At 43.8% G+C, this 23,239-nt stretch overlaps 1 protein-coding gene across 1 annotated transcript; it reads right to left on the reverse strand.

Annotated features, from left to right (window-relative positions):
* Window positions 1–115: 115 nt before the first annotated feature.
* LOC129328350 (L-amino-acid oxidase-like) lies at window positions 116–20,126 on the reverse strand. The gene is made up of 7 exons (XM_054977355.1): window positions 19,974–20,126; window positions 17,482–17,588; window positions 14,976–15,177; window positions 11,098–11,151; window positions 10,054–10,190; window positions 6,796–7,541; window positions 116–123 (listed from the first exon to the last, which is right to left on the reverse strand). Exons 1-7 carry the CDS (start codon window positions 20,124–20,126, stop codon window positions 116–118), a joined length of 1,407 nt encoding a protein of 468 aa, XP_054833330.1.
* Window positions 20,127–23,239: the final 3,113 nt, after the last annotated feature.

A 23,239-nucleotide genomic window follows, 5' to 3' on the forward strand; every position in this document is an offset into this window, starting at 1 on the left:
CAGCAAGCCCCCTTTGACCCAATAAGTTTCCCTCAATCCTAGCAGTGCTGCCACTCAGTTTCCAGCATCTTCAGCAATAACTTGTCACAGGTTTAGCAGGTTTAGAACTTTTAATTCAAATATCTTCCTTACCCTGCCCCAAATAGTGTTTCCTGATTCACAAGCTGTGAGTGATGGTTATTGTTATGAAGTATATGATAACACTAACTCACCATGCCAACATTTTTAAATATGCTGAGCATGAAAGCTCAGGCATGATAATACAGTGATGGAGAATGGGAGGCTAAAGTTTTCTTTTGTCTTCTTGGATTGACTAATTTTGGGCAAATCCCTGCTGTGATGGACCAGGAAAGAGCAACTTTTCAAAAGAGCAGTGTTTCAAAATTTACCGTTAGCTGGCTCATGTCCCAACTAAGGAACTGCAAGCAGGTTGTACAAGATCTGAGTGACTGAGCAAATCTATTCCAGTTTGCAGCGCTCCTGCAAGCGTAATGACATCACTTCTGTGAAGTGACATCATCACGCAGCCCCTGGATTGCGCTGTTGGGGGCTGCTGCGGAGTGCAGGAACGCTCCTGCACTTCGCAGCCCAAAACGGGCCCGATCTGCACCAAAACGGGCGTGGATTGGGCCCATTTTGGTGCGGATCAGGCCCATTTTGGGCTCCTTCAGAGCACAGGAGTGTTCCTGTGCTCCGCAGGGGCCCACAACGGGCCCGATCCACGCCAAAACAGGCCCAATCCGCACCTGTTTTGGCACGGATCAGGCCCGTTTTGATGCGGATCGGGCCCATTTGGGGCCCCTGTGGAACACAGGAGCGTTCCTGCGCTCCGCAGGGGCCCACAACGGGCCTGATCTGTGCCCTTTTTGGTGCAGATTGAGCCCGTTTTGACGCGGATTGGGTCCATTGTGGGTCCCTGCAGAGAGCAGGAATGCTCCCGCGCTCCACAGGGGCCCCGATCCAGGCCAAAACAGGCCTGGTCCTGGTGGCTGCTGTGCGCGGGGGCATGCATTATCGCAGGGGGGCGCGCATGGAAGGTGCGCCCCCACGCTGGCCAGGTAAGTAGGGGCGGGGGTGGGAGGGTGGGGGCAGGGGATCCCCCGCCCCCACTGGGGGTCTGGCAGCCCTATTACTGCGTACCGCAGCATTGCAGTTGCAGGGTGGTCCTTGCAGAAGGCTTTGGTCAGATGAGTGAAACTGCTGCAGCAAAGCATACTGGGAGAAGTACGAGTCCTAGATTATGAGGGACTTCTTACCACTAAAGAACTTGAACGGAACCTGAATATGAATGGAGCAGCTGATCAATTAGTGCAATGGGCCTACTCAGCCTAGCAAAACTATACTACCATCCTAAAGAGAGTCAGCCCTTTCTACGTCCATAGACTTCAGTGGACTTAGAAGGGTGTGTTTAGGAATACACTGCTAATCTCCTTAGCCTTGACTGTTGAGAAAAGTGCCCCCAATCTCTTGATAAGTTTGGATGATTTTTGGCACCCTTTCCAGCACTAAAACCACTTTTTTGAGATAGAGCAACTAGAACTGTACACAGTATTCCAAATGAAGCTGCACCCTAATGCCATAGAAAAGCATTACAATATTGCCAGGGAGGTGGCAGGGAGGCCTGGCACAGCACATCCCTCCCAACCATTTGCTAGAGCCCATTGCATTTTTTTCACGCAACAGGCTTTATTGCTAGTATATTCATAATTTACATGACTGATTTTATTTCTTGTAGTAGTACTATAATTGTCATCTACTGGTGATGTTAATGGCAAAATTGGCAGATTTAATCTATTTCTGCATTGAAACCATGTTCTTAATAGTCCATCCCTCAAAATAGGAGTCCAGCCACCCCTTGAAGACTGCTAATGAGGGGGAACCCACATCCCTAGGCAGCCAATTCCACGGCTGAATTACTCTTAACATGAAGTTTTCCCTAACATCCAGCTGGTACCTTTCCTCCTGTAGTTAAAACCCATTGTTTCGAGTAGAGGTGGGCATGATCCAAAAAAAATTACCGATCAAGCTGATCGGGGATCGGCGCTGGCGACAACCCCAAATCACCGATCCACACCGGTCATCTCCCGTTTCCGATCCGTGGATCGGATCGGGGATGCCAAAGCGGAGGGGCGCCCCGCTGTTTCCAGCTATGTGAGAAGGTGGGTGGTGGCGGCGACCACTGGGTCTGGCGGGCACGAGAGGGGATGTTTACACACGAAGACACACTTAGAGCAGAGGAGGGGGGAGTTTTTAACCCAGCAATGAGCCACCTCCCCTCAGGGAGGGGACGTTCACACACACACACACACACACACACACACACACACACACACACACACACACTTAGAACGGGGGAGGAGTTTTTAACCCGTCCCTGCCTCTCCAAATAGAGAGAGAGAGACACCCCGTCAACATGTTTCAGCCAGCTTTTTAAAAAAAGCAGGGACAGAATCCTCCATTCCTCCCCACCCAATTTTAAAAGCAAGCAGCCAGTCTTCCAAAAGCATATTTTAAACACACACACACAGAGCCATGAATGAGGTTTTCCCACAAAATACAGTGTTTTAAAAGCAGGTTAAAAACAGAGAGTGACAGACAGAAAAACAGCCATTCCTCCTACAAAGCCCTGTTTTTTTAAAAAGCAAAAAACGTTTGGAGTGCCCATGGCTACAGAACACCCCCTTCCCCCTCCCTCCTCTGGCTGTCTCAACTAGTGAACGCGTTGCTGCTCCGTGGTTGGAAGGAAGCCCTGCTGATCCAGGCAAGCTGGGCTTCCATTCGGGTTTCCAGGGTGACAGAAGGAGGGCAAACTCAGCTCAGGCATTCCCCTGGCTCCGTTGCCAGGGGAATAGATTACTGGCGCCGGAGAGTCTGGATCTCCGATCAGATACCGATTGCCCCAATCAAGCCCTGATGAAGCCCCCCCCCCCCGAATGCTGGATCGGTAGCCTTGGACGGCACCGATCTGCCCTGTCCCGATCGCACAAACGCCATTATCATGGGTATTTTTCTATCGTAATGCCGATCGTGCCCATCTCTAGTTTCGAGTCCTATCCTTTGTTGCCAACAGGAACAGCTCTCTTCTCTCCCTCCTCTAAATTATTCCCCTCAACCTCCTATTCTCCAAACTGAACATTCCCAGGTCCCTCAGTATTTCCTCATAGGATTTGATCTCCAGGCCTCTGATCAACTTGGTTGCTCACCGCTGCACCCGTTCCAATTTGTCCACATCCTTTTTGAAGTGAGGCCTCCAGAACTGCACAATACTTCTGGTGGGGTTTGATCAATGTGGTATATAGTGGGATAATGTTATGCCTTTGTTAATATACCCCAAGATTATGTTCAACTATTTTGCTGCTGCATCACACTGACTGCACACATTTAGCTTCATCCAGAATTCATGTTTAGTATTTTTGATACCCAGGTGGACAACCTGGTACTTATATATGTTAAATTGCATTTTATTCAAATCTGCCCACTTTCCCAATGTTTTAGATGTTGCTGAATTCTGTCCCTGTCTTCAGTGGTGTTTGTTACTCCTCCCAGTTTAGTATCATCTGCAAATTTAATTTGTAAATCCTTCACACCCTCATCTAGATCATTTATTAAAATATTGAAAAGATTGGGCCCAGGGCTGAGCCCTGTGGCACTCCACTGGACACCTCCCTCCAATCAGATGTGATGCCATTGACAACTACTCTTTGGTGTGGTTATCTAGCCAGTTCCCTATCCATCTAACCATCCTAGAGTCAAGTCCATAGTCCACCAGTTTCCCATAAGAACATCATGAGTAACCTTGACAAAAGCGTTACTGAATTCTAGATGAACTACATTGATGGCATTTCCATGATCCAGTAAGCCTGTCACTTGATCATAGAAGAAGATGAGGTTGGTCTGGCAGGACCTGTTGGAGACAAATCCATGCTGACGTCTGCATATCATTATGTTGTCCATTAGATGCTTGCAGATTGATGCCTTTAATATCTGTTCCAGTATCATCCCTGGGACAGTGGTCAAGCTAACTGGCCTGTAGTTCCCAGGATCGTCCTTTTTTCCTTTCTTGAAGATTGAAATGACAATTGCCCTCCTCCAGTCTTCCACCACATCACTCATTCTCTGAGAGACCTGGAAGATGATGAACATAGGGTCTGCAAGCTCTTTCTAAAGTTCTTTAAGCACTCTTGGGTGCATGCCACCTGGACCAGGGGATTTGTACACTGCTTTTCTGCCTATGTCAACCAGCAGCCCCGAAGCCATGCTTTGCCTACTACCATCTCTAGGTGGGCCTGTTCTCTCCTTCAGGGAGAAAACTGAGAGCCAAACTGCAAGTGACGTCTCACACAGGTTGGACACTAGTCGGCTTCCCTCAAGTTTTGATGGGAAATGTAGGCGCCCTGGTTTTACAGCTTGGCTCTCCATTACAGCTGCAAGACCAGGATGCCTACATTTCCCATCAAAACTTTAGGGAAGCCGACTAGTGTCCAACCTGTGTAAGACGTCACTTGTAGTTTGGCTCTCAGACACAGTAGGCACTGAACCTTTCTGCCTTCTCTCTGTCCTCTGTCAGAGCTTCTCCATTTTCACCCAGCAATTTGATCCTCACTTATCTGAAGAATGTCTTTTTGTTATGTCAAGCTCCCCCCCCCCCGCCCCGCTCCCAAGTCATTCACAGCTGATTCTGAGCTCCGGTTGCTCTGACAGCTGCCCTACGATACCTATCTACTCCTAGATACTCTTCTTTGGAGACATTTCCTTCCCTCCATTTCTTGAACATCTTTTTCCTTCTCATTTCATCACAGAGCTCTCTGTTCATCCACATTGGCTTCTTAGATCCCCTACCACATTTCCCTCCTGCTGGAAAGGTCATAGCTTAAGCCTGCTACAGCTCTTTTTTTTTAGGAGACCCCACCATTCACTCGCTCCTTTTCCTTCCAGCATTCTTGTCCATGGAATAGCTCTCATTATATCTCTAAGTTTATTAAAGTACATCCTACAAAAATCTAACCTGAGAATTTGGCTACAAACTACTGGTATTCCACAGCAAAAGGAATTCTAGGAAGATTTGATCACTTCTCCCTCAGTTTCTCACCACCTTTACCCTGTCACCCAACTCTTTCTTGTTGGTTATATGTGTGTGTGGGTACGTATTAAGGGGTCCTCTAAATTAATAATAATTATTACATCTCTCTGAGGAATGTTTCTATAAAAGGAGACTACAATTAATGTTACCAAAACAACATCCTTATCTATATCAGATTCTAGTTTGCTAATAAAATAAGTACTATCTCTTATATATGAAAGCAGTAGAGATACAGAGTGGGGAACCTGAAACCACTAGTTCACACTGTTAATAAAGCATTGGACATACATGTGAAGACACAGAGTGTTTATATTATTATGTTTCTTGTAGCAAATTTCTACCTATCAATGCAAGAGAAATGATCTGAAATTATGGATGTGGACAGTAAATGTTCCTCCTCTCACCCCAATAAACTTAGGGAATAACAAAATACAAAAAAAAACTCCAACCTTTTTGTTCAGGAATGTTATCTTTTAAAAGGAAGGCCAGGGAGGGTCTAGGAACTGAATTTAAGAATAAATAAGGAATTTGCATTTACTTTCTGGATCTGACGAAGAGAACTGTGATTCTCAAAACCTTATGCTACAGTAAAGTTGGTTAGTCTTAAAGGTGCTACTGGACTCTTTTCTACTTTTTCACATGTTATTTATTTATTTGAAATGTTTATACATTTGCTTAACAATACAATCTAAAAATAATTTAATGAGCAGTTAATGAAATAAAAACAATGTATTTTTAAAAACCAGATCACAGAACAGCGAATTAAAACATGTTCTAGCATGTATCATACCTTCAAACTATTCCCAGCGGACTGGCAAGATACAGGCCATTGAAATCTGGATAGTAGTAGTAGTAGTAGTAGTAGTAGTAGTAGTAGTAGTAGTAGTAGTAATAGTAGAATTAGTAATACTAATAGTAATAATAATAACAGACTATATACTACTCTTTTGTACACATTAGTGCCACACTCAGAGAGGTGAACAAAGTCAGTGTTATAATTATCACAATATAGCTGGGAAGCTGGGGATGAGAAGAGTGGCTTACCCAAGGCCACCTACAGAGTTCATGGCAGTAGTGGGAGTCAAGCCAGAGGAGTGCTGATTGACAACCCAGCCACATAACCACTACACTACTGCAGCTCTCTTGGGGAAAAAGAATTTTCAGCTTATATAGCAGAGGTGGTCAAACTTTTTAATCCAAGGGCCACTTGCAGAAATCATTGGGTGGGCTAGGCCAGCATCTGCTCATTTTTTTTCTGCTCCTGGCTCTAGCAGTAGGGAAGGTGGGCACCACTCTCTTAGCCTGCTGGTTGCAGCAGAGGGAACAATAGAGGCTCCATGCAGAGGGAAGTTGGGTGCCACAACTCAAGCCGGGGCAACACTAGAAAGGCATGATAGCACCAGGAGGGACACAGAAACATGGTGTGTGTGTGTTGGGGGGCCTCTGGATGTTGTGGAGTTTGGGGCTCGATTAAAAGGGGTCCAGATGCCAGTGATATCTAATGGGCTATAGTAGAATGGAATTTCATAAGAAATAGTGATTCATGGACCTTTTCAGGGCGGTATTTACAAAGAGTGGAAATCATGTCTCGCAGGATCCTTGGTTTTCCCACAGTATGACCTCTGACTCCAAACCTAGAGTTTCATGAGGGCTGGACATCATCCAGGCGTGTTTTTATAAATCTGGCAAAATATTATTGGCACCATGATGAATACTACTGGCTGCCCTCATAGCAGATTTCATTGCTGCATCCATCCAGCTATGGGGATTGGCTGTGTGTTCTCCTGCAAAGTAAATCCTTCCTTCATTCTTAGACAAACTCTTAAAAAAGTGACTAAACTGGTATGTTGTAGGAGAAGAAAATGCTGCCATTGAAAATTTGTCTAGAGCCCATTTCTGTATCACATGCTTAGTGCAAACAGATTTGAGATATTCTTTGGACACTTGGTGGACTTCTGCCAGGTCGTCCATGGCCACATCAACGCACTTTTCCTCACTGAGGGGAACAAAAAAGTCAGCATCCTCATGCATGGTATAAGAAGCCAAGATTACCCCTAGCCCGCTGGAAAAGTTATGATTTGGGTAATAGATAGTCCGGGAGGGGAGATCTGTAATTGACTGCCCACCTCGGATCCCATCTTTCTCCCAAAATTTCTCAGTGCAAGCTAAGACAATTTTAGTGGCACTTGCATAATGAAAAGAACGCAGAGCATGAGCTTTCGTCGGGGAAAGAGGAGGAAGGAATTCGATGAGCCGTGTGGCTTTTGCAGTAGCTGTAATGAGGACGTAGTCAGCAGTCAGGGATGATAAGACAGATTTGTCTGCCTGGAGGAACCACACCCTTACTTTCTTGCCTGATTGGAGAACCTTCTGTACAGTGGAGTTAAAACGTACTATCCCAGGCATTTCCTTGAAGAAGGCCTTGGGCAGTTGGTCAAACCCACCGGTGATTTCATCAAAACTGAAGAATTCAAGATGGAAAGAAGAAAATGCATAGTTAGTGAACAAATCACCAACTCAATGGCACACGTTAGAGCAACCAAAGCAAAATGTATCATGCAACGTATATATTTCATAAACCTGTTCAAAAAGTACCTACAGAATGTACATCCATACATGCAATTGTGAGGCTGGTGCCCCATTCAACAAATACATGACATATCATCTTCAGATGAAAACGGGCCACAACTTGATTGATTACAGTGATTAGAGCATTGGCAAGGCATAGGGCTATGGATCCACCTCATCAAATGACCCCCTTGTTGCTTGATGGACACTTCTTCAGCACTCATGCTGGGTACCACAGGATGGCAGGGGGTGTACTCCTGACAAGGCATAGCCCAGGCATTCCATGCCATCCAAGATGAAGCCTGCAATGGCCAGCCCAAGCATGTACCCAGCTTCCCCCAGATCCCTTAAGGGGAGACCCGAAAAAGAGAGGAGTGAGACACCCAGTCAGCACAACTCACCCCAGTGGATTCGGCCTAATGCCTCAAAACTTCCATAAACTTGTGACAAGCAACCCCAGTCACAGTTGGCACCACCAGAGGGAGGAAGGAAAATGACAATCACCTCCATTAACCAACAAAGGAATGTCAGAGCCAACCATGAGTGGCTGTTGGTGAGGACCAGATCTCTCGTACGATCCTCCCCTCACTGCTCCCAACAGTCCCCCTTGTCCTGACGCAGCATTTGCCCTCCACCCCAGCCTTCCTCTTGTCTGCCACTTTGTCCACTGGTAAGTCTGCAAGCCCCTTTCTGACCACATGAGGGCACAGCACAGCAACACCTTGCTTGTCAATTTTTACTCATTAACCTTATACTTACCTCCTGGTGTTTTCTGTTAGAGTCCCTTTGGTCTTCCCTTGTCAAATTTCAGTCCCTTCCCCTCCCTCCCAAAGTCCTCTGCCAAAATGCCCTCTCAGATCCTTTATACTGGCTTCCAAGCTCCTTCGCCATAAACCTGCCCTTACATTCAGAGCTTTCAGTGGCTTTCTCCCTCTTTTTCTTTCCCTCCTTTTACAAGTCCCCTGTCCCACAGAGGGCATTTTGAGTTACAGTGGAAGGGGAAGATGAAAGATTCAACCACAGCACGTGGAAATTGTTCCATCCGTGGAAACATTCCACTGAACCCAAGCCGATGTGACTCTACACTGTCAACATTGGTGTGAGTGTTTTATCATGATGGAATTGCATCTTAAATCTGGAATTGTGAATAGCCATGAATTTGCACAGCTGAAGTCTATGTATTTGATACTGAGTGCCAAACAGCATTGAGACAAGCCAGGTTTCCGGGCCAGATTTTGTTTTTTGCCAAAACTGGTTAGAAAATGAAAGTAGCTGTCATGTTTGAATGTGCCCATTCGTCCATGCCAGTATTAAGTGTATGGTCCAGAGTTACCTCGGTAGTGTACCTGGTCTTATGCCGTATCTGATAAGTACATTCCTTAACTTGCAAACCACTTTCGTTTCCTCAGTCTCCCAAAATAGACGGCAGCTGAGGACAATCTTTTCTATTGATATTGTTTAGAATGACCTTGAGTGTCTGGAGTGTTGCATTACTCAGTATCTTGTCTGTCTAGTGTGTGAACTCTAGAATTGTTTCCCATACTGATTCTGTACTTGTGATCTAGGGGGGAGGAGGCTGGGTGATGTTGTCCTGTAGTAGCCTGAAGCTTTATTCCTTTCAATGAGAAGTGACCAGGCTCATCTGCCTTTTACTTCATGTACTCCTATGGACCTGTGTATATGTACAAGACTGAATTCCTGAATAAAGATCATTTAGCCAAGGACATGTGTCATGCTGAAGTGATCCAGGGATCTATCTGCCATAACCTGATATCCATAGTCTGACAGTAACCCAATGGCTGGTAAATGGAAGGATGGATTCTGTTTCAGTCACCACAAGTGGAGCTTGTTTCACACACAACGTGTCCATTGTTTGGTGACTGCAGCCTCTAGGGGTGATTTGCATCTGCCAGTCACAGAGCCACACTTCCTCTCAAAAAGCAATGCTTTCAACTGGCCAGCGGTAAATCATCAAGAAGAGAGTAGCCGAATGTTAAACAAGTAACACGCATTCATATGAGACCCAGACTGAGGTGATCCTTATCTACTTCATACTGTTCTGGCTTAATTTGCATCACTCCATGAACATGAGAGGCCCAGCTGCTTAAATGAGATGTGGTAGCACATACAGCCAAACTCTCAGATATTTGTATCCATAAGAAGGTCAGATCAAAAGTGCATCTTGCCTAGCTCTTTGATGAAAACAGCCATTGCAGTTTTCCACAGATCATGAAAGTTACAGGATGGGGATATATTATCTCAGATAATTCACCTCTGCTACGTACTATTAACTAACAATTGGTCTCTGGCTTCCCAAGACAGGTGCTAGTCAGTTCAGGGGCTGATAAAATCTTTCCACTTCATAAACATATTAATCATGATAATACAAAAAATCTTTGTCTTACGCAACATTCAGGGGGACCATAACTTCTCCCAGGAGGAGGTTGTAAAATGATCTATGGAAGATAGGTTCAAGATTCAAGAGGTCCCCAATCATATCCACAGCTCCTCTGCTCAGGTTTCCTTCTTTCAGCAGGTATTCCTAGTAGAGGGAAAGGGGTTTGGGTGTTAAAAGTACTTTTACTTCTTTGTTCACTTTCAAATCCCAACCAATTTATCTCCATCACCACTGGAGTTTCAGCAGGGCCAAATTGGATTTGGTGCTAGTCAGCTCAGCGCTGATGAAATCCTGTCACTTAATTTAACCCCCTCTGAGATCCCATAGCTTCCATTTTTCAACCAGAAGTGATGTCATCAGGGCGTCTGGAGCACACAAGAGAGCCCACCGCCTTCCTGCAGAAACTCCTATCCCCTGCTTTGGAGATAAGGGGACCTGGCATCCCTAGAGAGGAAGTCTTATGGACCACTAATGAACCAGTTACTTCTGCAATACTAATTAATTCTAAATAGAATTTCATTTTATTACAAGAAAACATTTAAAATGTGAAATTTGTTCCATTTTTAAAAGATTTTTTTTCTACTGTTGCCATTTCTATAGTATCCTATGTTGAACATGGCAAAAGATAGTGTAGAATCTCCTCACATGAAACGCATTTCAGTAGGAAATCTTATCACTGAGATGGTTTTCCCTGCACTCTTCTCCTTGTTTATAATGAACACATACATACCCCATGCAAATTTCACAATATCATGTCCTTGGGGACAACACAAAGATGCCATAGCCATTTTACCACAGGAATTCTCTTTAAATCAGCCACAGAGGCACAGCCCTGCTTGGGACCATGGAGTAGGGGGAGGGGTTCCTGCCCTGCATGCCATTTTTCAAGAGCCCAAATGCCCCAGGACTTTTATGCTTTCTTGCTCATCATTATGGGTAGAATGAAAGAGCCAAAGAAATCCAGGTGCAAAGGAGCCCTGCTGAAGAGTCTGAGGACTTGTATAAGACTCATTTTATTGTTTTCAAAATAGTAAATGCTTATTTCTCTTACCATGATGGAAACCGAGTCATACTTCTCCTTTAAAAGTGTGCAGTTGTTTGTTAGCTGTTCAGGAACCATTCGTATAGATGACAGAAAAGCACAAAAAATAGGGGAAAAACATTTCCTTTTAAAGGTTTATTCAGCTTTCAAAGTTAAGAGAAACAATATCACTCATAGGTGACACATCTTTCCATCAATTTACATACACTAATGGTGGTATATAAATAATAATGGCCAGGGATCTAAATACCTATGCAACTGATTGTTTGGGGGCTTAAGTTATTTCTATAGAACCACAAGGCTGTTGATAAGGCAAGGATAAGTGGATACTTTTTGCAATGCTTAAGTATATTTATTTTATTTAGACTACGTCTAGGCTAAACTGGATTGGCAGGTCCCCTCACCCTCCCAATGGGAAGGAGGGGACATGGTATTCACCCTCGTAGTGTCTTGAGGATGATTCAGCCTCGCAGCATCCCTAAGTGATATCATAGCACAGTAGCATTGCCAGCTCCAAGTTGGGAAATTTCTGGAGATCTAGGGGGTGAAACCTGGAGAAACTGGAGTTTGGGGAGGGAAAGGACCTTGGCATGGCATAATTCCATAGAGTCCACCCCCCAAAGTAGCCATTTTCTCCAGATGAACCAATCTCTGTGGCCTGTAATTGTAATTCCAGGAGATCTCCAGCCGCTACCTACAGGCTGGCAACCCTATAGCACAGGTGCAGGAGAGCCCATGGTTCACATGGGCCGATCTGGGCCTGGTCCATTTGGGGGCAAAATCAGCCCAATGTGAAGAACAGGAGCTCTCTTAGGGTGGCACAATGATGTCACTCCCAGGAATAAAATACAGGAATAAAATCAGCTGTTTCAAAATACATTAATAGTATTAGTAACATTATATGGCTCTTTTGATGTTTATCATGTTCCGAAGAGTGTGCAGGTTGTTGATAACTCTCTTAAATCATGGAGCTTCAGTGCATCTGGTGAGTTTTCAGGAAGTTGAAAAGCTAAATTATGCCCCTATTGTCATGGTCAATATCACATTATTTCCAAATGAATATTGTACACTTCCATTACTTGCATTGTAAGAATTATAGGATAAGCATCTGGTATGATTGGTTTTGTGTTTGAATGTCGTTCTTGTTTATATGTTCAAAGGGGATCAAATTTTCAGTAAAGTCAGTTGATCTGGGGTAAATATCAGCTTGGAAAATACCTGTGATTTTTTAAAATTATGTGGTCCCATACCTTTGTGTACCAATTTGCTAGTGTAGGTGGTTTATGTGTCGGTGGTTTATGTGATTTCCATTTTGAAACTATTGCTGTTTTGGCTGCCACTAGGAAAGTTGTTGAAGAGCCCCGTAGCACAGAGTGGTAAGCTGCAGTACTGCAACCCAAGCTCTGCTCACAACCTGAGTTCAATCCTGGCGGAAGCCAGGTTCACATAGCCAGCTCAAGGTTGACTCAGACTTCCATCCTTCTGAGGTCAGTAAAATGAGTACCCAGGTTCCTGGGGGTAAAGTGTAGAGGACTGGGGAAGGCAATGGCAAACCACCCCGTAAAAAGTCTGCCAAGAAAACGTTGTGATGATGCGCGTCCCCCCATGGGTCAGTAATGACTCAGTGCTTGCACAGGGGACTAACTTTACCTTTAGGAAAGTTCTTAGGTCTCTTCTGACTTGTAGTATGTTTGTGTTTTGCCACTGATCCAGGAAGATTATTTCAGGTTTCTGAGGAATTTTATAGCTGGTTATTTGGAACATCCAGTCAAGGACTTCTTTCCAGAAATCGTTTTGCGCTTCTACCAGCAGTGGTTTTGCGCTTCTACCAGCATACGAGCCTGGCTCTTCACATTTTTTCCAGCAAAGGGGAGATTTTGCTAAATAAATTATGGCTAGTTTCTTGGGGTGCAGTACCAGCGATTTATTATTTTGTAGGATTGTAATTTAGTATTGATCACTGGGGAGGAGGTTTGAAGATCATATTGATTTCCATTGGTCAGATGATACAAAATTCCCACAGTCTTGCTGCCATTTTGCTTGGTAAGTTGGAGGTTTATGCTTGATAGTGCTGAGGATTATGTTGTATAGTTTTGAAATTAGGCCTTTTTTGTGATTTCCCCAGACTTTTCTAATAGTTGAGTCATGGCCTGGTGGAAACCATTCCTGCACTAAGAAGGTGGAGAGTCGAGAAATGTTAGGAGTTAATTTGTTTCTGTAGATGTCCAAGTTTTCAGTATAGCAGTCAATAGAAGGTTGCAAACAGTTGTTGGCAGGCTTGAGTCTTGAATGGTCAAAGGGTGATGTAGAGGTAATATAATCCAGTCTATTTGGTCACCAGCCTGCAACATTAGCACAATGTTTGCCAGATGTGTTGTTTTGGCATGGATGTTGATGTCAGGATGGCATCGATTTTGATGTCAGGAAAATTAAATCCCCCTTGAGCTTTCTTTAACCTAAGCATGGTGAATGCAGTTCTTGGGTGTTTGTGCTGCCATATAAAGTTGTTGATGGTAGTTTGTCATTGTTTTATTATCTTTGTAGGTATTTCCCCAGGTAAGACCCGAAAGATAGGACAAAAGATTTGATGAGGTGGTACCTGTCATACCAGGAAAGTTGTTGTTTGCTCCACTTGCAGAGATCCTGTTTTATTTTCTTGAATTTTGGGATGTGGTTAGCCTTTAACAATAGGTTAGGATTGGTGATAAGAGCCCCAAGATAAAGTAAGTATGAGCCTGCCCAATGGAAGTTATATTGCTGGCAAATTAAAGATTCAGTTTGAAACGTTAAGTTAATAGAGATTTAGATTTAATAGAGATTTAGATTTAGACTAGATTTTTAAACTAGATTTAGTTTTACTTTTAATCCATATATTTGCCCAAATGTAGTAAGCATAACTTGTAGTTGAGAGAGGGGCTGATCAGAATTTGTGATATATAATATGATGTCATCAGAAAACATACTCAATTCATAATTGTTTGAGGATATTGTCACACCATTTATCTGGTTATGCTCACATATTGCAATTGTTACAAGTTTCAAAGCTAATGCAAATAGTGTTGGTGACAGAGAACTTGTCTGGGCTTCACTAGGTATCCAAACAAGTCAGGATTGGACATCACATCTCTCACCCTTTTTGTTACCTTGTCTGGTCCCCATATCTATTAGACTGGCAACAACAAGGGCTTTGGAGGTTGGTATTGTTGGGCAGCTGTCAAGGCCTACAACCCAGCAAGGCACTAAAGCCTGGCCCTGCTGCTTTTCCTCTATGCTCTTGCCACCCATCTGCTTGGTTGCCCAATTGACTCAGTGACAGTGAACATGGAGAGAAGCTCTGAGGCGGAGCAGCTACCTGCAGTCTCCTCCCCCTCTTCCTCTGGGAGGCAGTGTGAATTGGGCCCAGACACAGAAAGGACGAGAGATCAAGCAGCAGCAGCAAGGTGGTGGGCCCACTCAAGGAGGGGAAGTCATTTTGCTGAAGGGCTCTCCCAAATATGGAGCTCACATTGGCATCTACTCAGATGGCTTTGAAGGGCCAAATTAAAACATTGCTTTAGTGGTATCTGATATGCATTTAGCAGCATATGATATGGCTGATTGCTTGAATTTGATTAGTATCTTATCACTAGCGATTGTTGTTGATCTGATTTGACATTGATTGTTTTAGTCCTGTTCATTTCATTCAGTCCTGTTGGCCACTTTGATTGATCAGAAGAAAAAGCATACACACACACATTTCATTTAGGGCCATGCGGGGAAAATATCTCTATATAACGGGGAAAATATCTCTACGGTTATATATGGGATTACCTTAACATGTGAAGTACAGAATGAGTGTTAGATGAGTACATAAACCCATGAAAAGGTTATCTTCACAATGCACATACCTTTCTCAGTGTTCTTTCCAAGAGCTCCTTAGCCAATATTCCCTTCTCATTGGGCTTCACTGGGTATCCAAAAACATCAGGATTGGACATCACATCTCTCATCCTTTTCCTTATGTTCCTGATCAAATACCAGGCATTCTCATCCATCTGAACAAAAGGATTTACGGTGAGATTGAATTTCTTCAGATATTCTCGAACAATTCTGAAAAAGCATAGGAAAAGAGACGTACTTTCAACACTTGAGAGAATATCACATGATGGTACATGACATGTTCACATAGCCAAAAATAGCAGTTGACACTCCAGGTCAATAACCTAGCCTTTGCAAATCTGATAGTGGCTGAGAAAAATGAACAGTGGATGTATTTTTATTATATACACCACCTCTGATCCAAAACACTGCCATGTAGAGGAGAAGAGGTGAGGCTTCAATGTAGGAGAAAAAGAAATAGTTCTACTCTACTTCTATTCTGTCATACTTCATGTTCTCTTTCAAGCATCTGGGGGAACGATGAGCAGATCTTTGCATTGTAAATTGTGTCAACTTGATTACTTGTAAACTGAGCCTTGGATAGGATACACCTAAGGTTACCATAGCAGGAGACCTCCTCTAATTTTGTCTGCATTGCCTGCTGCCGCTCTGAGCAATTGCAGAGAAAAATTTTAAAACGGAAATTTCTAGATCTACCCATTACCAATTCCATGTTATACCCAGAAGTGATGTAGTGATGTCACCCACATCATGCATCTCGCATCTCCCCACCCCCCAAGCCTCCTGCTAGTTGGCAGGCTCAACCTGTCAACCCTAGGCACACCCCTTGTCCTCAGGAGAGGGCTGGAGAAGCAGTTTAGAAATGTAATAGAGGAAGGAAACTTATAGAGCTCCAAGGTGCTATTTACTTAACAACAACAATAGTAATAATGTGTTCCCTGTAGCTCAACAAGTAAATATGTAGATATTATAGAAGTGATGGTTGTTGTGGGTTTTCCGGGCTATATTGCCGTGGTCTTGGCATTGTAGTTCCTGATGTTTCACCAGCAGCTGTGGCTGGCATCTTCAGAGGTGTAGCACCAAAATACAGAGATCTCTCAGTGTCACAGTGTGGAAAAGATGTCGGCAGGTCATTTGTATCTACTCAGGAGGGGTGGGGTTGAGCTGAGTCATCCTGTAAGAGTTTCCCAGGGTATGGAATGCTAATGGCGGGAGACTTCACTGTATCCTGAGGAGGTTCTTTTGCATATCGTAGCATCTGTTGTATTTTTCGGGTGGGTCTGAATACTGCTTGAAGGTTATGCTTTTTCATAAGCTTTCGCATCTGATCAGTAATTCCTTTGATATATGGCAAAACACTTTTCCTGTAGGAGACTGTTTTTCCTTGGTTGTTTGATTCATCCTGGGTTTGATTGCTCTTCGGATTTCATTTCTGGAGTAGCCAGTTGCCTGAAGCGCGTGGTTTAGATGATTAATACAACAGATGCTACGATCAGCAAAAGACAGTAGAGACCCCCTCACCTCTGCAGGAGTATACCGTATACCCTGCAGCTGTGGACAAGTTTACATCAGGACCACAAAGCGTAGCATCCAGACAAGAATAAAAGAACATGAAAGACACTGCAGACTTGGACAACCTGAAAAATCAGCAGTGGCTGAACATAGCCTAACTCAAACAGGGCACAGTATCTTATTCCAGGACACCAAAATACTGGACAACACTTCCAACTACTTTGTCAGACTGCACAGGGAAGCCATTGAAATTCACAAGCATAAGCAAAACTTCAACAGGAAAGAAGAAACCTTAAGAATGAACAGAGCATGGTTTCCAGTTCTGAAAAACACCAGGCTAACAAAACACTCTATACTCGACAATAGCCCTGCAGAGAAGATTAGCACATCAAGCACCAATCCATATGCAAAAGAACCTCCTCAGGATACAGTGAAGTCTCCCGCCATTAGCATTCCATACCCTGGGAAACTCTTACAGGATGACTCAGCTCAACCCCACCCCTCCTGAGTAGATACAAATGACCTGCCAACATCTTTTCCACACTGTGACACTGAGAGATCTCTGTCTTTTGGTGCTACACCTCTGAAGATGCCAGCCACAGCTGCTGGTGAAACGTCAGGAACTACAATGCCAAGACCATGACAATACAGCCCGGAAAACCCACAACAACCATCGTTCTCCGGCCGTGAAAGCCTTCGACAGTATAGAAGTGGTTTTACAAAATGATACTTTTGTTCATCCAAGGGAAACAAAACCCTATAGCACTGCTCCAAGATTTCTCTATAATCAACAAACTTGAAAATGCTTTCGAGCTCTCTGTCTTCCAGTCCAGTCACACACAAACTCAACATCCTGCAGGAATCTGAATGTTGAACAGGGAGTGTGCATGCACCATAATCCATTATGACACAACAAAATTCAGAGCATCTTCCCTCCCACTCTCAGCTTTGAATCCCATACATAGAACCATAGTATGACTCATAGCATGTCTTTTTTCTTACTTGTGTTTTTGGGGCAGACGCATAGGCCCCAAGTCCACATACCAGCCTTCTTCATGATAGGTCTTTATCCGGCCACCCACACGCTCGCTGGCTTCCAAAATCTGGACCTAAAAGCAAAGACATTTTGGTTCCTTTACCTTCACACTGCCACTTCCTTATAGTGTGCTGTGTCAGAAATATACATAATTACGCACAACCTCAAGGCACAACAGGTTAATCAATTTCTTTCTGGAATGCATATATGTTTTCCTTCCCTTTCTCTCCACTTTTGTTCCTCTGTCATAAATGACTTTTTCCAAATTCAGTATGGATTCCATCCACTCCCCACATGCTCTAGGCATGCTGACTTTTCAAGACTTGGCATATTTATCAGTTTAACTAATTTTTAAAGCCCATTGACCTGCATTTTTCTAGATTTTTTTCTGCCCCAGTCTCCACAGGAGAGCGAGTTCACAACCACTCCAGTTGCCAGCCAAGCACTACTTAACACTGGTTCAGAACTCACTCAATCAAACAGGGCCAAAGTAGGGAGTGGGAGGTTTCCTGATCTCTCCATTTCATAATGTGGAGGCCACCACAGGGAATGCACATGTATGGGCAGCAGATGGTTTTTCTCATTTGCAGGGGGTATCTGTAGATAGCCCAACCCAGACGAACAAAGCTCATGGCACAACATGGGGAGACAGGCAGTTGCCCACTGAACTGGAGCAAAACGTCTTGCCCTTTGAGAGAGGTTTAATGGATGGGAAATGTAGCATTTGCTGCTGATCAAACCGATATTGAAGGGACAGCTCAATGACCACTTTAAAAGTTTCAAGGTTGGCAACCCTAATATTGTCTGATCAATTCTTTTCTCTACTGAGCTGCTTGGGAATCATGACTGTGGCACTGAAGAGCACATGCCCACTACACTTGCGCAGTGGAGTAAGGAACTGGCACCTCCCCACACACACACATATACACACAGAGTGCTGTTCCCCAGGACTTTTCAACCGCAATGATACATTTATGCTTGCATTCCACAATAAACCTTATTTCAAACTTAAATTGTATTCAGTTCTGTGATAAAACATTATTGCTGACGACACATCCGAAAAGGGAGTTTTTGACATTTCACATTTTATGTTGACACACGACTCAAACACCCCCCTCCCTGGGTCTTCTGTTTTGCCTGCCAGGGATTTTAAACTGCAGAGCTATTGGGTAGCTAAATACCATGTTTCACTGCAGTTGTGTCTTCTATGTTCTTTTCATGTCTGTGTCATCAGGACATGATGATATTATGCAAGCCTGCCAGCATTGCCGTACGAATTGGCTTTTTTCTATGCTTAGCTAATAAAGGGACAACAGTGGCATACTGCAATGTGAGTACTGGATGCCAGTTGTTTTATGACTCTGGTTGGGCTCCTATTCTTTCCGCTGTATAAAATCATTGTGAGTTTTTTCCTTCCAGTTTCAGTAATGGGAGAATATAGGGCAGATTGGGAGGAATGTCTTGACCAACTGCAATATCTTGCTAAGTGTTTTCTTTTCACTGTTGCAGGTATTAAGCTTGGGTGTGACTAGAGGCACAAAACCTTGGTCAAGACAAAGGGAAGCATCACAGGCTTTTGGTCTGTGTCTTATACCTTGTGCCTTCCTATAAACCAGCCACTAAATTCAGGACTATTCCAAGATGTAGTTCTTTATTGATAGTGTTCTTTGCTGTTGCAAGCTACTTTGTAAACCACCTTCAGAGAGAAAAGTGGTGGTGTGCAAATATTTCAACAATTAGGTAGGATACCAACTTAGCTATAGTGGGATAAGTATGACACTGTAGGCTGCCCATTCCAAAACCATTGTATCTCTTCTAACAAATGCAAATGTTATTGTTCCATTTATTTTGAGTCAACTTTTTTGCATCTTTGATTCAGCTTCATACTACTTCATAAAAGGAATGATAACGATCATGATAAATTACTCCGGGAGAGAGTTTGTGGGGTGCTGTTCGCTGAAACTGTTATGTTTACTGAAGCATACAGAAGTAGTAGAAACATAGGAAATGACATTTGACAGCATATGGCAGCTGATCTATGATGGTGTTCTTCAGTATTGAATAGCATCAGTAGCTGATGTGCCAGAGCTTTTCACAACTGATATGCCATGAGAGGCACACCTGAGAACCAAATGCTGGTTCTACGTGTAATCTGGAATCATGATAACATCAACTAGTTGGGGTCAGAGCAATAAAAATGGTTCCAGCAATAAGTTCCTACCCCCCAAAACACATAAAACCATAAAACTGCTATAATAATGAGGCAAAATTAGAGCTCAAACTTGCCAGCATGGTGTTTGGAAACGATAGCTTCTCAGCAATGTTAGAACGGGAATGTCTTGCTTGATAGAATGTGGTGGGTGAGAGGGAGGAAAATGACATCAAATAGTACCATTGATGCCTCCTTGATTCAAGCACTCATTCCCTTTTGTTCAAAAGATATATTTGTCACCATTACCTGATGTCCAGCATCTTTTAGTAATTTGGCAGCGGTGAGTCCACTTATTCCTGCTCCAACAATCACAATGGTCTTTGGCTTTGAAGTTTTGTCCAGCCCTTTTTTGACAATGCCTAAAAGTCCCTCATAATCATTTTCATTGAAACATTTCATCCATTCCTTCTGTTCAGAAGCTTCATTTTTAGCAACCAAGGCTGCCAGAAGCAGCAGTAAGAAGAACTGGAAAAGGGCTAGAAGAAGAAAATGTAGCAAGAATTAGCAGCAAACAGTTAACAAACTAGTAAAACGTGAACACATTGTACGGTCTATATATTACTCTAAAGATATTCTTCTTAGCAACAGTCAAGCCTGCTTCCCTGTTATTCAATCGATATCTATTAAACAAGAGGCTGCAACAAAAGTTGTTTTAGAAACTGTATGACAATTTGGCCCACGAAATTTCAGTGTAGGCCCTTCTCACAGTAGAATCAAACTTACACTATTTAGAATTCATTTTTCTCACCGAAACCCCTTTCACACACTCATCTTGCTCTTGATCTTTTTAGAAGTGAAAACTCATTTATTTGACTTGTTTTTGTTTGGTGCACTATGCACTTCCACCTCGGTGCTGGATTTCTCTTTGATGTTAATTGTCTGCACAACAGTCTGCACTCTTTTTTTAAAAAAAAGAGAGTTCCAACTGAAAGAATGATCCTTTGAAAATGCTTGCCTCATTGTACAGATAAGCACCCTGCCTGAGAATTCTCTCCTCCTCTCTTTCCTCTCACAACTGTTGCATATACAAATTCTGCTAGAACCATCTTGTTCTAAAAGATTACAGCTGTCTCTTCCTGGTCACTAAAGCTAGAATCTGCTGTGAAGCCTTGTGGGATCTCCTAATGGCACAGGGGCTTTTTGCTTTAGATAATCCTAATTGCTATGATTGTAAATATAGTGATCTATAATTACACTGTATAGCAGAGATGACTTGGGTTTCAAGTCATCCAGAAACCTTTAAATTACATGTATAGTAGTTTCGCCAACTCCAGGTTGGAGAATTTCTGGAGATTTTTTGCAGAGGGAAGCCTGACGAGAGTAGGGTTTGGAAAGTGAGGGACCTCAGCAGGCTGTAATGCTTGGATTCCACCTTCCAAAGCAGCCATTTTCTCCAGGGTAACTGAAGTTTATAGTCAGGCTGTCTCTGTCCTTTGGAGATGTAAATCTGGAAGATTTCCGGGCTCCATCTGGAAATTGGCAAATCTAGTGTATAGATAAAATGTCAGTGCTGATCAGAGAGACACTCTCCAAGGATAGCCAAGAAGACAAGGCAGGAGGGCTGTGGTATATAATGGATGGACTGAGCGCTCCCAAGGAGCCAGACGGCGAGGGAAAGGAGAGGAGGGAGAAAGGGGTAGAGGAGGGTAATCCATCCTGAGCCTGCCTGTGCGGGGAGAGCAGAATAAAAGTTGAAATAAATACATAAATAAACACATTTAGAAATGAAAGCAGTCAAGCTGGCACCAGCAAACCCATGATAAAACTAAAGAGGCAGGCCTTTCGGGCTAGAGATGGAGGGTGTAGATGTGACCCTTTTGCTCTTTCAGAATAAGATAGAATAATAAGTCAGAGATCATGTTTGAGGGGGTACAAACAGTAACAGTGGCTCTGTTATCATGATCATTCTTTGAAATGCGCCTTTTAAGGCTGAGCGTGGAGAAAAACACACGTAGCTTTGTGTGTGTGTAGAAAAACTAGCTCACTCTAACTATTAATGACCCTCAGGCTGCAGCAGCTTAATGTAGCAGCATAAATGGTGATCAGAAAGTGTGTGAGTAGTAACTGAACAATCTAGTTTGATGAAATAGTTTGCCAATAGGGTAGTTCCAGAATTTCTCTAATAATTACGATAAAGAAGATGACGAAGAAGTTTATAATCATAGAATTAAGACAGCCAGTGGATCTCCTTGTCCAATTCCCTGTCCATAAACCTGATACATCCTACTATATAAAAGCCAAGCCATATTGGTGATGATGCACTTTTTATCCCTGCACAGGTGCACTTGTAGGGATAAAAAGTGAGTCACCAGGCAACACGGCCCTCCAGAGGCTCCATGGCGCTGCTGCAGGCAGAGACAGCGGGAGAGAAGCTTGAGCGAGCCAGCCCCGCCCTGCACAGCTAACTGCCCCTCCTGCTGGAGGCTGCACCAGGCTGCCCAGCTCTAGCCAGACGCTACCACTCAGAGCCATGGGAAGGTGAGTGGGAGCCTGGGGCACATTAGCCTTTCTGCTGGCTTCTGCTAGAGGCCAACAGGCATTGCCAGCACCGGTGGAGAGGCTGTGAGGGTCAGGGTTGCTCTCCTGAGCCCTCGGCTGCCACGCTCCAGTGCAGTGCCCTGGGCTGCAGCTTGGCCTTTCAAACCTGCTCCGCCTTCAGTGCACGAGGAACTATAGGCAGCACTCCAGCAGCACTCCGGCCACTAAAGAGGTGAGGCAGCATGCACCCATCTCACTGGCCAAAGGCTCGCCTGGCACTTGATGGATGCACAGGCTGGTGGGGCGATCACAGGGGCAGCGCCTGAGCATGCGCTCTCTTGGCAGCCAGGCACAACCAAGTTGCGCAAAGAGCATGTATAAAGTTTGCACAAAATAAGAATATAGTGCATATCAGCAAATAAATGAAAAGTTAAGTGGTAAAATAACAATATGATACATTTCTGGTGGGTAGCTGTGTTGGTCTGCAGTAGGATGCCAGGTTTCAAGTTCGGTGGCACCTTGGAGACCACAAGATTTTTGGGGTGTGATCTTGGAGCACCAGTATGAAATGTGCCTCTCTGATTAAGTAAGCTTTGACTCAGGAAAGCCTGGAAAGTCTGGAAAGTCTTGTTAGTCTTTAAGGTGCTACCACACTCAAATATTGTTCACCAATATGAAAGTAATAGGAAGTGGGACGTAAAACAAAAATCCCTACATTTCCAGTACAAATTGAACACGTTAAATGGTTTTATAGCAAATCAGGCTATTGCAGTCCATCAAAGATCATCCTTATAATGATGTGAGGTTCTGTCAGTGCACCCAATGCCCAACTCCAAAGGTTTTACACTGGGGTGACTGACCTATCTGGAGATAGCTAGACCCGATGCAGAGTTAGGTGGCAGTAGGGGTATCTCATGGCAGGATGTGGTTTGGCTCTTCGAGCCCCTTCAGCCCTAGACACATCCTAAGAAGCTATATAATCCTACTATATAAAAGCCAAGCCATATTGGCAACACGGCCTCCAGAGGCTGCGG

The sequence above is a fragment of the Eublepharis macularius genome, chromosome 4, assembly GCF_028583425.1.
Source record: "Eublepharis macularius isolate TG4126 chromosome 4, MPM_Emac_v1.0, whole genome shotgun sequence".
Taxonomy (NCBI): domain Eukaryota; kingdom Metazoa; phylum Chordata; class Lepidosauria; order Squamata; family Eublepharidae; genus Eublepharis; species Eublepharis macularius.